General features: G+C 40.6%; 1 protein-coding gene across 3 annotated transcripts in view; it reads right to left on the bottom strand.

Annotated features, from left to right (window-relative positions):
• Positions 1-17436, bottom strand: part of LOC133558916 (apoptosis-stimulating of p53 protein 2-like) — a 94923-nt gene that overhangs the window by 12012 nt on the left and 65475 nt on the right. For all 3 annotated transcript variants that reach the window (XR_009808059.1, XM_061910079.1, XM_061910081.1), the window contains 6 exons: positions 16302-16491; positions 7444-7530; positions 7226-7347; positions 6766-7144; positions 3429-4261; positions 1480-1617 (listed from right to left, as the gene is read on the bottom strand). Coding sequence is in view for 2 of the 3 variants with exons in the window: in XM_061910079.1 (XP_061766063.1) it covers positions 1480-1617; positions 3429-4261; positions 6766-7144; positions 7226-7347; positions 7444-7530; positions 16302-16491 (1749 nt within the window). In the remaining variant the exon portion in view is untranslated. The remainder of the gene's footprint in view (positions 1-1479; positions 1618-3428; positions 4262-6765; positions 7145-7225; positions 7348-7443; positions 7531-16301; positions 16492-17436) is intronic.

Genomic DNA, 17436 nt, shown 5'->3' with positions numbered 1-17436 from the left:
AAATTATCTGCCAATAGAACAGGAACATTTGGCTTGTCAAGACTTTTCCAAACAAGTAAAATTAGCTCACTTCAATGAACCCAAAAATACCTTAAAATAAGTATATTCTCACTAATAACAAGTGTACTACTACAGTATACGAGTACGTATTTTCTATTGTTTCAGTGAAAATAAAACGGCAGTCTATTTGGCTGTCATCTGTTTTAATATGAGAAACAATTGTGTCAAAGTCATGATTTTGTTTTATGTTCTTAAAATAAGAAATTCTTACTTTAAAAAGTAGTTTTATACTTGTGAGTGTTGATGACACAGCTTTGCAACATTTGATATTCTAGTTTCAATCATGTTTTACTCAAAATAGGTCATCAAATCTCAGCTACAAGCTGTAATATCTTATTGAGATCATTTAGGACCTAAACACTTAAAACAAGTATAAAATCTTATGTATGGCCGCGCAAGTCCCAGGATGCCCAAAATGTCCATAACACACCCAGCCGAGTCCCATGGAGAGGGGGGATCAAAGTTGGAAAAGTCAGCACAAGTCCCAAAAATGTTCAAAATACCTACACAGGTTCGAGTCCCACAGGTTCCGCCCAAAATGTCCAAAACGCACCCAGCAAAGTCCCACGGAGAGGTGGGGAGAAAAGTGAGAAAAGTCGGTGAAACGTTCAAAAGTCCCACCCGGGTTCGAGTGTGCACTCTAACTCAAACTCGAACCCGGTTGGGACTCGAACCTTGGTAGGTATTTAGAAAATTTTGGGGGACTTTTGCGGACTTTTTAAAAAAAAATTCCCCCCCTACTTCCCGTGGGACTTTGCTGGGTGCGTTTTGGACATTTTTTGTATCCCGGGATTTGTGTGTCCGGCGGGACTGGAACCCGGGGAGGTAGTTTGGACACAATTGGGACTTTTGAACATTTTGGCCGCCTTTTCCCCCTGTTCTTCCCCGCCTTCCTGTGCACCATTTCTGGGTGTGTTTTGGACACTTGGACAAAAACAGTTTCAAGCATATTTTACTCAAAATAGGTCATAAAATGTCGGAAACAAGCTGTAGTATCTTACTGAGATCATTTAGGAGCAAAACCCTTAAAACAAGTAAAAGACTCTAACATAAAATCTGCTTAGTGAGAAGAATTATCAGACAGAAAATAAGCAAATATCTCCCTTATTTGAGATTTTTCATCTTACTTAGATTTTAGTTTTTGCAGTGTAGTCAAAATGTAACTTCGATATTGGATTGGTCACTCGAGAAAAGCGCTTTATAAATATAATTCACTAATCCACAAAGTTTGACTAAAAAACATTTTCTTCAACCACCATTACTAAAATGTATTTAAAAACTGCTGTCAAAATTAACACTGCCCGAAAGACGTTCATAAAAAATATAAGCACCAAAAACAATCATATTAAAAAGTATAAATCCAAACAGAGGTTGCAGTTTTCCCCCCCAAAGTGAGAAAAAGGGTGGAGAAATGTTCACCTCGTAGATGATTCTCTGGACCAGGTCAAACTCTCCCTCCAGAGAGGAGTCCAGCAGCAGAGCCAGGGGGTTGAACTTCACTCTCATGCTGTGGCTGATGCGTTCCGAGCCGAGCTTGCGCAGGTTTGTCCTCTTCCCCTGAAGACACAACCATAAAACATGAGTACTGCAGCGAGAAAGAAAGCGTCCACGCCGCCTCGCGTTCCCTCTCGACTGTGAGGAGGGGGGATGTGATTTTTTTTTTCTTCGCATTGTTAATCCAAAGCTTTAGGAAACAATTTCACCTCTCGATTACACAACCCGATTAGGCACAGAGCTCCAGGTGTTTGCCGAGACAAACGGGCCATAACATTGATTTCTAATTGGTCGCCTTTTTGGGGTAAAACCTGCAAGCCTTATTGCAAATCCTCTGACGGTCGGATTAGGTGACGGTGTTAACTACTGGTGTTTATTTTTAAACACAAAGTCCGCCTTAGTGAATAAGACGGAGTGTGGAAAGTGGGGTGAACATGCACTTAGTCTAAGTAGAATTAGGCCCATTTTCCGCAAAACAACAATAGCAGTGTTTGATGGGGCTTATCCAATTATATAACGTGGACCCAGGTCACTATTGTGGGTTTGACAATTCATGGCCTGTCCCTGTGGAACCAACATGAGAACCGACATGTGAAAGGATTCAAAAACACAGTGTTTTTCCCATTAGTGCCACTTCATTGGTTTTCTGCACATCCATAAGTTGTAAAGTCCTAGGGCTGAACAATCAATCACATTTTGATTTTGATTCATGGCTTCTCACGATCATAAAAACCCTGTTTCCATGTGAGTTGGGAAATTGTGTTAGATGTAAATATAAACAGAATACAATGATTTGCAAATCATTTTCAACCCATATTCAGTTGAATATGCTACAAAAACAACATATTTGATGTTCAAACTGATAATCATTAACTTTAGAATTTGATGCCAGCAATACGTGATAAAGAAGTTAGGAAAGGTGGCAATAAATACTGATAAAGTTGAGGAATGCTCATCAAACACTTATTTGGAGCATCTCACAAGTCTGCAGGCTAATTAGGAACAGGTGGGGGCCATGATTGGGTATAAAAACAGCTTCCCAAAAAATACTCAGTCTTTCACAAGAAAGGATGGGGCGAGGTACACCCCTTTGTCCACAACTGTGTGAGCAAATAGTCAAACAGTTTAAGAACAACGTTTCTCAAAGTGCAATTGCAAGAAATTTAGGGATTTCAACATCTACGGTCCATAACATCATCAAAAGGTTCAGAGAATCTGGATAAATCACTCCACATAAGCGGCATGGCCAGAAACCAACATTGAATGACCGTGACCTTCGATCCCTCAGACGGCACTGTATCAAAAACCGACATCAATCTCTATAGGATATCACCACATGGGCTCAGGAACACTTCAGAAAACCACTGTCACTAAATACAGTTCGTCGCTACATCTGTAAGTGCAAGTTAAAGCTCTACTATGCAAAGCGAAAGCCATTTGTCAACAACATCCAAAAACGCCGTCCATCTGGGATGGACTGATGCAAAGTGGAAAAGTGCTATGTGGTCTGACGAGTCCACATATCCAATTGTTTTTGGAAATATTCGACATTGTGTCATCAGGACCAAGGGGGAAGCGAACAATCCAGACTGTTATCGACGCAAAGTTGAAAAGCCAGCATCTGTGATGGTATATAGGTGCATTAGTGCTGTATAAACATCCATCCATTTTCTACCGCTTATCAGAGGTCGGGTCTCAGGGGCATATCCCTTGTTCTTCAAAATTTTATTTAAACCTGCGTTATTGGCGGTGCAATAAATTTTCATGTTTACAAATTAAGGAATAATTGTGTAATTGATCGTGATGATCAAATAATCATCCAGCCCTCCCAATCAAACTTTTGACTGTTTTAAAACGGGCAGAGGGATTCTTACCGGGGGCAAAACGACTTGACCGGTGACCTCTGGCGCTTTCATATTAAAGGTGTCCTCTCCTAAGGTGTCCTGCTCTCCTCCTCCGCTGGGGTACGGAGGCGGTGGGTAAGGGGGGAACTCTTCCAGAAAGCCCTCCGGAGGTGGAGGGGGTATGTTGGGGATGGTGTCCTCCAGACCAGCAGATGGCAGCGGTGGGAAGAGCGTGTCCTCTGGCCTGGGAGCAGGGTGTGACGGTGGAGGAGGGGGTATGATGTCTTCATTGTCAAAAGCAATGATTGTTACTGGTGGTCTGGGTTGTTCGGCTGGGGTTGGAATGTGGACATGTTGTCCCTCCCCCAGAACATCTGACTGGTGGTCCTCCGCATCACTCAGAGGTCCTGGAACGTGAAGCCCCACAGATATCTCTCCTTCCTTCTCCGCCTCACCGGGAAAGATGGGAGTTCCCGGTGTGTTGACTGTGGTCTCCATAGCTGCCAGGGTGGTTTTCTGGTAGAGAAGCTTCTGGATGTTTGGCCCGGCAGGTCCCTCAGGCTCCGTAATGGAGCTGCGCTTCTTCAGGGGCCTTGGGGCATTGTAGAGCTTCTTCCTCAGAGCTTCAAGATCTCCATCACTCTGGTGCCGGTAGGGGTTGGAAATGAAGGGGAGCAGCTTGGTGGGGCTGAGGGGTCGGGGGATGCGCTCCGTCTCTGGTTGAGAGCCCTCAGGTGGACTGGGACCTGTGTAGTTGGTTCCAGTGTGGTCCACCTCAGAGTCCAGGGCAGGGGAGCGGCGTTCCATGTAGGGGTTCTCTGGGTGTAGAGATCCTCCGCTGGGGATCACTGGCTTTCCATACACTACAAAGACAAAATCCACATGTTAGGCCATCATACATATCTTCTGGGACTGTCCCTGTCTCCTTGTACTGGGATTGATTGATTGATTGAAACTTTGATTAGTAGATTGCACAGTACAGTACATATTCCTTACAATTGAACACTAAATAGTAGGGCTGCGAACCTTTGGGTGTCCTACGATTCGATTCAATATCGATACTTGGGGTTGCGATTCGATTATAAATAGATTTTTTTCGATTCAACGCGATTCTCGATTCAAAAACTATATTTTTCCGATTCAAAAGGATTCTGTATTCATTCAATACATAGATTTCAGCAGGATCTACCCCAGTCTGCTGACATACTAGCAGAATAGTAGATTTTTTTTTGTGAATTATTGTGAATTATATTTATATAGCGCTTTTCTCAAGTGACTCAAAGCGCTTTACATAGTGACACCCAATATCTAAGCTACATTTAAACCAGTGTGGGTGGCACTGGGAGCAGGTGGGTAAAGTGTCTTGCCCAAGGACACAACGGCAGTGACTAGGATGGCGGAAGCGGGAATCAACCTGCAACTCTCAAGTTGCTGGCACTGCCACTCTACCAACCGAGCTATGCCGCCCCACCAAAGCTTTAAAAGCTTTTATAATTGTAAAGGACAATGTTTTATCAACTGATTGCAATAATGTAAATTTGTTTTAACTATTAAACGAACCAAAAATAAGACTTATTTTATCTTTGTGAAAACATTGGACACAGTGTGTTGTCCAGCTTATAAGATGCCATGCAAGTGTAAGCCACTGTGACACTATTGTTCTTTTTTATTATTTTTTATAAATGTCTAATGATAATGTCAATGAGGGATTTTTAATCACTGCTATGCTGAAATTATAACTAATATTGATACTGTTGTTAAAAATATTCATTTTTGTTTCACTACTTTTGGTTTGTTCTGTGTGGTGTTTGTGTCTCCTCTCAATTGCTCTGTTTATTGCAGTTCTGAGTGTTGCTGGCTCAGGTTTGGTTTTGGAATTGCATTGTTTTGGTATTGCTGTGTATTGTTTTGTTGGATTGATAAAAAAAAAAATTCTAAATGTTTTATTTTTATTTTTTAAATCGATTTAAAAAAAAAAAAAAGAGAATCGATTCTGAATCGCACAACGTGAGAATCGCGAATCGTATTCAAAACGATTTTTTCCCACACCCCTACTAAATAGTAACACCCGTATAAGTTTTTCAACTTGTGTAAGTCGGGGTGCACGTTAATCAATTCATGGTAGATATTACTATCAATCAATCAATCAATCAATCAATCAATGTTTATTTATATAGCCCTAAATCACAAATGTCTCAAAGGACTGCACAAATCATTACGACTACAACATCCTCGGAAGAACCCACAAAAGGGCAGGGAGAACTCACACCCAGTGGGACGCCAGTGACAATGCTGACTATGAGAAACCTTGGAGAGGACCGCAAATGTGGGCAACCCCCCCCCCCCCACCCCCCGCCTCTACCGCAATTAGAGACATTATCAGAACTGAAATTATTTCAGATGAAGTAATTTATTGCAGATACTATTGTCTAAAGGTAATAACTACGAAAAAATAAATAAATAAACAACAAACAAATACATTTTGGATATTTTTACTTGATATTCTCACTAAGATATGCCACCAAAAAAAGGAAAAAAAGTACTGTAAAATTGGCTGTCGTATCAGAATCTAAAGTAATACATATTTTGTTTGTCCTGTCCTATTATAGATATGTGTATAAGTACTGTCTATATGTATATATATCAGGGCTGAAAAAAACAAAACCTAGTTTTTGGAAGGGGAAATTGTGATATATATCTTACCGGAGACATCAGTGGATTATTCATCGTCCTGCAGCAGCTGTCAAAAATAGCAGCTGTGAGCTTGGCTCCTCGGCTTCTCTCTGAGACACTGCGTGTTCATCGCAGCCATCTGACCTCAAGGTATGTCTTTACAATCTCACTAAAACACTATTAAAACAATAAGCAGATAAAGGATCTTCCAGAATTATTTTAGTAAATGTGTCTAATTACATCTGAAAGGCTCACACTCCCGCCGCTTTTTTTTTCTTTCTAGTCCTTCACTATAATATCCTCATCCACGAATCGTTCATCCTCGCTCAAATTAATGGGGAAATTGTCGCTTCTCGGTCCGAATTGCTCTTACTGCTGGTGGCTCCCATTACAAACAATGTGAGGATGTGAGGATCCCTGCAACTCGTGATGTCACGCGCACATCGTCTGCTACTTCCGGTAAAGGCAGGGCTTTTCTATTAGCGACTTAAAGTTGCGAACTTTATTGTTGATGTTCTGTACTAAATCCTTTCAGCAAAAATATGGCGAAATGATTAAGTATGACACATAGAATGGACCTGCTATTCCCGTTTAAATAAGAAAATCTCATTTCAGTAGGCCTTTAAGCATTAGATGAAGAAACAGTACTTTTAACAACAAGGTACGGCGATGAACGAGCAAAGGAGAGTCTCACCGCTGACGAAGCCGTTGGTACGGCTCTGACACCGGCTCAGGGCCCCCTGGATGCCGACCTGCTGCGTGTACATGGAGTAAATGGAGCTGGCGGCGACGGTCTGCGGCTTGCTCATGTTGTTGTCTTTGGAGGAGGGCAGCTCTGGGGTGAAGGGTCGCACGGCGGCAGCGGGCGGAGTGTCCTGCTTGGAGGGTAAAGGGAGCGTCTGGCTCTGAGAGGGTGGGAGAGGGCTGTGGGCGGCCTGGGGGTGATTGTTGTGAGGCTTGGCTTTAGGAAAGGTGCCCGTGTTCAGACCCGCTTTGCCGTACGGGACAACATTTGGGCCTTTCGGTTTTGTGGGGACAGGCGGCGGGATCTTGACTGGAGCTTTGGGAGCCGACTGAGAGGACAGGAGAGTGAATATTTTTAAATATGCATGTTTATTTGTTGCAGGGATAAGTAAAAAAGGGTTTCTTCTTACCTGGGCGTCCCTGACCAGGTCGTCGCTGCTCTGGTTTTTGCGGAGTGAAGCGGCGGGAACCTCTGTTGGCTCAAACATAGAAAATGGACGTACCTTCTTGTCCCTCTTGGGCTCCGTGTCATCTAATCACAGACCACATTAAAAGACAACGAAGTTTCAGCGTGACCTGGTTTTTTTCTTAGACAAGCACATCCTTGCTAAATGTGCATATTTCTTACCTTGGACTTTGTGAGAGGTCATTCGTGGAAGTGTTGAAGCTGGACCATGGCCGTTGGTATTGGACTCTGGTTTTGATGACTGGTTCCCTAAAGAGACACAAGAGACGAGGGGATGAATAAAACTCTGTAATTATCTTTTTGTTTTTGTCCTGGTTGCTTGACAGACGCCTCAGTTTTGACGTATAACAGGGGTGTCCAAATTGTGGACCGGGAGCAACACATTTTAAATACTATTTTTTTTTAAATAACATGAAAAAGTAGAAAAGTGAACACGGACAATTTGAACCCAAAAAAATTGCAATGTTGACTATGATAAGACGAATGCAGGCTGTTTTTTTTAAGCTGTTATTTCTGAAAAAAGAATTCATCAAAATCAGTAATGGTCTGAATTATTTACCTAATCAAGGCTCCAATTACTTCAAATTTAAAATTCCACCCCTGTGGTGTTGGGGTCTGTGGGACCCGTTTTCATTTTTTATTAAAATAAAAATGATACAATTAATTCATTTTTCAAACAGACTCACTTGACTTTGGCTTATTTTCTGTGAAGAACATATATCAGAATATATATTAAATGACCACACACCATACATATTACATATAAGATGTCCGGGTCCACTGGACCCAGGGATAATAGGAGTGTGAAAATTGATGTTCTGTCTACCACACACACACACACACACACACACACAGCAATCCAATCCACTTTATTTATATAGCACATTTAAACAACAATAACGTTTCCAAAGTGCTGCACAGCCATGTTAAAAACAATTGTAAAAAATAAATAAATAAATAAATAAAATAAAATAAAATAAAAGTATATATATATATATATATATATATATATATATATTATGCTCCACCAATGACTGAATAAAAACAAAAAATAAATGAATATAAAACCAATAAAAACAATATAAAAACAAATATGATTAAAAACTATTTTAAAGGGTAAAATCAATTAAAACAGTAAAATAGAAATCAAAGTGTATAAAAAACACAGAGGACCACACAACTCACGTAGTGTTAAAAGCCAAAGAATAAAAGTGGGTCTTAAGACGAAACTTAAGCAGGCCTAGACAGGAGGACAGAGTGCCGGTACACAGAACATCAGAGTCAAATGTGCGAGAAAATGAGAGCAGACAGTGTTGACAAACAATGTTGCAACCTTGTGTGGGAACCACAGGTGCAGAAACACAAAAGAAGAATCCCGGTGAGATGCAGAAACTGGCAGAGGAATTTACCGTGCAACGTTCATAATGTTAGCTCTTGTGGGTCTGATGGACCTGTTGCATTTTGTGGCTTTTAAGGCCTCACAATTAAACACTTTTAAGTTAAAATACTGAACAGATGTTTACCTTGTCAGAATAAACATCTGTTCAGTATTTTAACATAAAAGTGTTTGATTGTGAGGCATTAAAAGCCACAAAATGCAATGGGTCCATCAGACCCACACACGTTGGCTGACTAACAACAATATGAACATTACACAAGGGTTAAAAAAGCACAATTTTTTTTTTTTTTAACAAAAAAGGCATAAAACAAACCAAAAAAAACATTACAAATGAACAAAAACTTATAATCGACAAATAAATGAAGATCATTTAGAAACTTACTCAAGCATTGAAAGTAAAAAAAAGAAAATTAAACACTTTTATGAGTAGGCCCTTTTGGATCATTAAGAATTTTAGTGTTTTTTTATTAAACTGTCATTGCTCAAAAAAAAAATTCAAATCAATATTGCTATAAATTATTGACCTATTTAGGGCTCCAATTACTTTGCACCAAATATTCCCCTTGGAAATATTTTTAAGGTAAAATATGGCATATTTTCTTTGTTTTTGCCATAAAAAACAAGGTTTTGACAGAAAGGGCATACAACTTAAAAAACATGTTTTCAGCTTTATATGAAAAGATCTGAAGTTGATCTAAAATAATATAATAATAATATATGAATTGTTTTTAAAAATTTTATGACTGAGACCCTACAGCAGGGGTGCCCATTATGTCGATGGCGAGCTACCAGTCGACCGCGGGGGGTGTGTCAGTCGATCTCCAGCCAGGTATTTAAAAAAAAAATAGACCTAAAAATGAGTGATCATCAATCTTCACCAAGACGTCACTTAAATGACATTCACGGTACCGGAGGGTCTTGTGAGATGACGCTGGCTGCTGCAAGATCATTATTATGAAAATATGACCGAGAGGAAGGCCAGAAACACTTTTTATTTCAACAGACTCTCGCGCCGTACCCTCCGTCAAAACTCTAAAGGCCGACTGCACATTTCCTATCTTCACAATAAAAGCCCTGCTTCATGCTGCCTGCGCTAACTAAATACGGATTCTCGGAAAACTGGCGTGTACAAGCGATCCCTCAGAAAGCTGGCGTGCACAAGTGATGTGCACGCCAGCTTTCTGAGACTCTTATTTTGTTAGCGCAGGCAGCATGGAGCAGGGCTTTTATTGTGAAGATAGGAAATGTGCAGTCGGCCTTTAGAGTTTTGACGGAAGGGACGGCGCGAAAGTCTGTTGAAATAAAAAGTGTTTCTCGCCTTCCTCTCTGTCATTTTTTCATAATAATGAACTGGCAGCAGCCAGCGTCATCTCACAAGACCCTCGGGTGCCGTGAATGTCAATCAAGCAAGCTACGGAATTTGCCGCCAATGTTTTTCTTGTAAAGTGTATGGAAGCTGGATGAATTAGATGCCAAAAACCAACCACTTTCATGTGGTATTGTACAGAAAGGACAACTTTTTTTCTCCTCCATTTGAAAATGTGGGCGTTATCATCATTACTGTCTGATTCCAATCAATGCAAGTCATCAGAATCAGGTAATACACCAACTTATATTCTTGTCTTTGTGAAAGAAAGACATCTATATGTGTTACACATGCTTGTATTATCATTAAACACATTTAACTTGTTTACAAAAATGTCTCTTTCATAAATAAATAAATATAAATGATATATATAAATGAGGTAGATCCCCTCGAGTTGGTCAATTGAAAAGTAGCTCGCCTGCAGAAAAAGTGTGGGCACCCCTGCCCTACAGGTTTCCCAGAACCAAACGTCAGGTAAGCCCTAAAGGTAAAAAAAAATATCTATAAATCAAAAACCTTTAAAAATAGCAAAATGGCACCCGCATGATTACTTTTTGCAACTCTCAGTGGAACAAGTTTGGACACCCCTGACATAAAATGTCTGCAGACTTTCAGAAAAACAAAACACACGCACATTGCATCTTCACACTTAGCGCTGATAATGCAATTCAAAACCCATTTAAAAGGGGAAACTAGGAAAAGTGTCACAAAAGCAGGACAACAAAGTCAAATAAAAAGAAGAAAGCACGGATACACATCAATCATGTATTGTTTCTACCTTTTCTCTTGGCCCGAAGCTCTTTCAGAGGCTCGAGCAAGAACATGGCCTCTGTGGACGATGCATTTATTAAAGAAATAAAACAAGATAGCCTGAGAGGTTAAAAGGGGTCCACAGAAAGTGCAGGTCCCCTGTTAAATACTTTTACAAATAGAACATCCAAGAATGAAAATGCACACAACAAACTGGCTGCTTTAGAGAAAAAGAAAAACAACAATGTGGCTATAAAGGAAAGTAGTACATTAAATTAAAAACATAAATCATTCTTATTGTTTCCCTGGCTCGTCATCTACTTTTTCGAGGTTTTTATTTTTATTTATTTTAATGTTGCAAACCCCTTGATAAAATATATGGTGATTCTTCAGTTTTTTGGTAGTAACCTGTTCCAAAAGGCCATATTTGTTCCAAAATAACACAAATGCCGAGAATGACAACTGATAAATGAACATCTAACGTCACTTTTACCCTTTGCCAACTCTTGTTGACAAAAACGACGATGAGCATCACACATCCGTACTTCGCTATGACAACTTTCTCAGAATGTACCGTATTTCCTTGAATTGCCGCCAGGTATATGGTATGCGCCTGCCTTCAACTCGTTTCCTTTTGCAAAATAATTAGCGCAGGCTCAGTATTACCGCCGGCTCAGGATTAACGCTGGGTCTAACTTGTTTCGCAAAATAATATTTTTACTAGCGCAGGTCTAGAATTTCCGCCGGGTTAAACTCGTCAAGTCACGAGTGAAACTTCCCCTGTCAAAATTTTCAAAATGGAGGAGGATGATTTAAATAATTTGAAATCGCATAAAGGGAAGAAGATTAAGAGCTATTCAGTAGGATTTAAGGTCCAAGCTATTGAATATGCTAAAAAGAACAGTAAGCAGCTATGTTTTATTAATATACCATAGCTGCGTGTGTCAAATATGACTCATTAAATGACTCCCGCCTCCTGGTGGTAGAGGGCGCTGGTGATCCTTTTTGCGACTAACAGGCTGCAGAAGAAGTGACAAAAAGCAGCAAGAGTGAGTGAAGTGAAGTGCATTATATTTATATAGCGCTTTTCTCTAGTGACTCAAAGCGCTTTACATAGTGAAACCCAATATCTAAGTCACATTTAAACCAGTGTGGGTGGCACTGGGAGCAGGTGGGTAAAGTGTCTTGCCCAAGGACACAACGGCAGTGACTAGGATGGCAGAAGCGGGAATCGAACCTGCAACCCTCAAGTTGCTGGCACGGCCGCTCTACCAACCGAGCTATACCGCCCCGCAGCGATCGTTTATTTTTTCCCCTCACTTGCACTTTTAACATGGAGGATTACATATCTAAAATAAAACAGTTTTCTAAACTGGACTTTCAATCAAAGCACGAGTTAATAAAGGAAGATCCTCATCGAGACAGAGAGACTTTTAAAACTGAAGAAAGATAAGGAAGACTTCTATAAACAAGTTATCGATGCTTTTGATCAGAAGGAGCTGCGCATGGACTTCATTTATAAGTAAAGGTAAGACCATAATAACGTTCTTTTTACTAAATGTGCTTTTCATGATGGTATCCTTACATCACACTCAAACTTATAAGCACAGGCCTAAATTTACCGCATGCCTTTGGTAAGCGGCGGAGTAAAAAGAGGTTTTAAAATAATTAGCGCATACTTGCCTTTACTACATGCCTTCGGTAAGCGCCGGAATGAGAAGAGGTTGCAATTCAAAGAAATACCGTATTCGTGTTCATCACCATTTTCTATTAAAGTACTTCCAACTTTCTAAAGCTCCATGGTGGAGCAGTCATAGTAAATTAAAAATAAGGCAGAGAGTCGTATATTTTTTTTGTTGGGCACTAAATTCCGCTGGTCCCTCCACACAATGTTTGGGATATTCTAACCAGTGTCCTCTACAGTTGACATTTTATTTTGGAATATTTTTGTTTTGTCAGAGTTATAAGAGCACTCTGCTGTTTTTAAGCACCTCCTGCAAAAAAGATAGTCAAAGATCATCTCCGTGGCAACGTTCACACTGCAGGGTAGGATGTTCAATTCAGATTTTTTGGGTCAAATCCTATTTTTTGCATTGTGGTTTTACATTACAAAAAAATCTTTGTGACCTTACATATGCTGCAGTGTTTACGGTCGGGCAACACGATTCATCGACACCAAAGTTTTAATTAGTGCAATAAATAACTGCAAGAGGCATTTGAGTGACAGACATGTTCGGCGGTCAAAATTTCTGAGCCTCGCTTTTGTTTCAAACAGGGATGAAAGACATCTCACTCTGTTCATCGCAGAGTCAGCCCCTGAACGTGTTTATTTACATTGCATCCGGGAATATTTCACAGCGCTTTACTTTTATACTCATTTTGTTATCTTGCAGCCTTATTCTAAATTGGACCAAAAAAATCGTCCTTAAAAATTCTACAGACAAATAATAATAATAAAAATAATAAAAAATGACAATTAAGTTATTTTATTTTACCAATTTATTAAAAACAACAACAACAAAAATCATAAGTTTCTTTCTCACTGGCATTCATCGAGGGCGGACGCTTCCCTTTCCTCTCCCTTATCGCTCCTGCTTGCTTCTTCGTCTAGTCTGAACTTTTTTGTTGCCTCTTTTTGCACTGCTCCATCCATCCATCCATCCATCCATCCATCCATCCATCCATCCATCTTTTTAAGCTTATCCGAGGTCGGGTCACGGGGGCAACAGCCTAAGCAGGGAAACCCAGACTTCCCTCTCCCTAGCCACTTCGTCTAGCTCTTCTCGGGGGATCCCGAGGCGTTCCCAGGCCAGCCGGGAGACATAGTGTCCATAGACAATGTGTCCTGGGTCTTCCCCGTGGCCTCCTACCGGTCAGACATGCCCTAAACACCTCCCTAGGAATGCAGTTCAGGTGGCATCCTGACCAGATGCCCGAACCACCTCATCTGGCTTCTCTTGATGTGGAGGAGCAGCGGCTTTACTTTGAGTTCCTCCCGGATGGCAGAGCTTCTCACCCCAATTCTAAGGAGGTGGAAACTCATTTGGGCCGCTTGTACCCGTGATCTTATCCTTTCGGTCATGACCCAAAGCTCATGACCATAGGTGAGGATGGGAACGTAGATCGACCGGTAAATTGAGAGCTTTGCCTTCCGGCTCAGCTCCTTCTTCACCACAACGGATCGATACAGCGTCCGCATTACTGAATACGCCACGCCGATCCGCCTGTCGATAGCACCATCCACTCTTCCCTCACTTGTGAACAAGACTTCTAAGTACTTGAACTCCTCCACTTGGGGCAGGGTCTCCTCCCCAACCCAGAGATGGCACGCCACCATTTTCCGGGCGAGTATACAAAAAAACATGCAAAACCTTTAGAGAAAAAACAAATCTCACTTAAAGAAAAGCTTAAGCACTTTGTCCAATTTACATCTGCTGTGACAACTAGAAACACACGAGCCTCCACCAGGGGGCAGTGTAGCGTACCCAGATGTAAAACATCTTTTGCACAATCAGCCTTTTCATATAAAGCCATAAAGCAGGGGTGTCAAACTCAAATACAGAGTGGGCCAAAATTTAAAACTGAACAAAGCGCGGGCCAAGGTTGAACAAATTAACCTTTTAATAGGGACCCAAACAAGTTTTGCATTGAATATTGAACAAGCGAGACTTATATAACTTTATAATGACATGCGAAATCGAGTTTCAAATAATACTAATAATTTAAAAATAGCAATGGCATATCAAATCAAATTTAAACAGAAATTGAATCCCTATTTTCTATTTGCAACCTTCTCAGGTAAATATCAAAATAAACTTTTCCTACAGGCTAATAATACATTTTTATATTGTAGCGTCCAGGAAGAGGTAGTACTGCAAGGGGTTCTGTGTATTTGTTCTGTTGTGTTTATGTTGTGTTACAGTGCGGATGTTCTCCCGAAATTTGCTTGTCATTCTCGTTCAGTGTTGGTTCAAAGTGTGGCGCATATTTGTAACAGACTTAAAGTTGTTTATACGGCCACCCTCAGTGTGACCTGTATGGCTGTTGACCAAGCTTGCACTGCATTAGCGTGTGTGTGTGTGTAAAAGTCAAATATATCATGTGACTAGGCCGGCACGCTGTTTCTACGTAGGAAAAGCGGACGTGACGGAAGGTTTTAGAGGACGCTTGAGGCAGTGCCTTTAAGGCACGCCCCCAATATTGTTGTCCAGGTGGGAATCGGGAGAAATTTGGGAGAATGGTTGCCCCCTGTGATTTTCGTGAGGGGCTCTGAAATTTGGGAGTCTCCTTGGAAAATTGGGGGGGGGTTAGCAAGTATGAGTATTAGCGGTGAATGCGGTGTTACAGCGACACCGCCGCTGTAGAATACTGGCGGGCCAGCTCTAATGTTAATTTGATATTGCCTCAAGGGCCAAATGAAAATACACGGCGGGCCAGAGTTTGACACCCATGCCATAAAGGAATGGAACGACCTCACAACAAACTTGAAAAGTTTAACAGATTACTCTTCAATTACAATTGAAATTAAAAAGTGGCTTCGGAGCAACCAAAGCTGCTCACACGGTCAATAAGGTGGACACTATGTTTGATGGATCAAGTTAATGTGTATTATATTCATCCATGACAGCATTTTTCTTGTGAATTGTGAGGTGTGTCTGTTAAAATCATGGTTGTTTTTACAAATGATGACAGATGTGAACAAGAGCATGTATTGTCTTTGTGTGATGATGTAATTGAGATGTGGTTGTATTGTATATTAAGGCATTTTATGACTTTTCTTAATTTGATTAGATGATATGGTATGATTTTATTGTCATAATTTTATTGCATGATTTTTGTATCCCTTTATTTTAGGTAGCCAGTGACTGCAGATGGAAGTGAGCTAGAAAGCTATAATCTGGTAAAAAACCTATCTGTCTTTGAGCTTAATGTTTGTGTGCATTGTCCCTTCAAATAAAGACTAAACTAAAACTAAAACCGAGTCAATACTGTACTGGCTAAAACCGGAAAAGGGACATGTTGAAGAGGTTCATTTAGCCTACTGACGTGTAATTATAAATGGTTGATTTATATAGGCTAGTAAGGTAGAGTGTTGTACCTGACAAGTTTTCGGCTACATTGCTTCTGCAGCCTTCACTTGTCAGGTACAACACTTTACCTTACTAGCCTATATAAATCAACCATTTATTAAAAAAAAGGAAAAAGGGACAGCTTAATTTTCACCCTGGTACCGAAAAAAGAATGAGCCACTTCAAAACAAGGCAAGAAAAAAACACTCCGTAGCAAAAGTGCAAAAATGATGTGATGATATTCAGGCACAACACAGCACCCAGGAGTCCACTTTGCTACCTTCTGAGCTCAGAGTGACGCCACAACCAGTCAATGCATTGGACATCTTTGCTCCTGCTTGACAAACTTTAATAAAGACTTTGTTTCCACTAAGAAAATGCCCTAAGTTGTATGGAAATAAAGAGGAAATATTGGATCCAGGTCCTGGGTTCTCACCTGTTCTGGCCTTGTTCTGCAGATCGTGTGTGGGCAGGGTGGCAGTGCCGTCTGGGTAGGCTGGTTTTACAAGCAGCTCGTGTCTGCCAGTGCCGCCGCGGGGCATGGTGGACGACTGGATGTACGGGCCGACCGCCGCCACGCGTGATGGACCTGACTGTTGTTGACTGGTTGGGCCATCAGGGGGCGCCTAGAGACAAAAAAAAAAAAGGAATGTAGAGTTCAAAAGTGAAGTATTTTTGTTATGTTTCATTATTATTGGAGTAGAGCAAATAGAAAACATTGCTTGAACATGAACAAACACAATGACACCAGCTATTTTAGTTGTTTTGGGAAAAGTAGAAAAAGTATGGAGCCCTGAGTCAGCATAAGGGGATGAGTACAAAAAGCATTATGAACCAGGAAACAGAAAATTAGGAGACAATGATAAAAAATAACATATTATATGGCCTGCAGGTTGCATCCCCATGAAAACAAAGTATCCTGGTGAGTGCTGAATTGTGAAAGTTAGTTTTGAATCTTTCAAAAGAAGATATGAAGAGCAGAATGATGGAGAAGAAAGTGTGTAAAAGGTCAGGGGAGTCATTAGAATGTATGTTTTTTGCACAATCATTGTGACCTTTGAACCCACTTGACATGAGCTCACATGCCGTTTGGGAGCACACTTAAAGGCCTACTGCAGGGGTGCCCACACTTTTTCTGCAGGCGAGCTACTTTTCAATTGACCAACTCGAGGGGATCTACCTCATTTATATATATCATTTATATTGATTTATTTATGAAAGAGACATTTTTGTAAACAAGTTAAATGTGTTTAATGATAATACAAGCATGTGTAACACATATAGATGTCTTTCTTTCACAAAGACAAGAATATCAGTTGGTGTATTACCTGATTCTGATGACTTGCATTGATTGGAATCAGACAGTAATGATGATAACGCCGGTTTTTGGCATCTAATTCATCCAGCTTCCATACACTTTACAAGAAAAACATTGGCGGCAAATTCCGTAGCTTGCTTGATTGACATTCACGGCACCCGAGGGTCTTGTGAGATGACGCTGGCTGCTGCCAGTTCATTATTATGAAAAAATGACAGAGAGGAAGGCGAGAAACACTTTTTATTTCAACAGA

Source organism: Nerophis ophidion, linkage group LG09 (genome assembly GCF_033978795.1).
Source record: "Nerophis ophidion isolate RoL-2023_Sa linkage group LG09, RoL_Noph_v1.0, whole genome shotgun sequence".
NCBI lineage: Eukaryota > Metazoa > Chordata > Actinopteri > Syngnathiformes > Syngnathidae > Nerophis > Nerophis ophidion.
The sequence above is the reverse complement of the archived record's forward strand: the minus strand, read 5'-3'. Positions and strand labels throughout refer to the sequence as shown.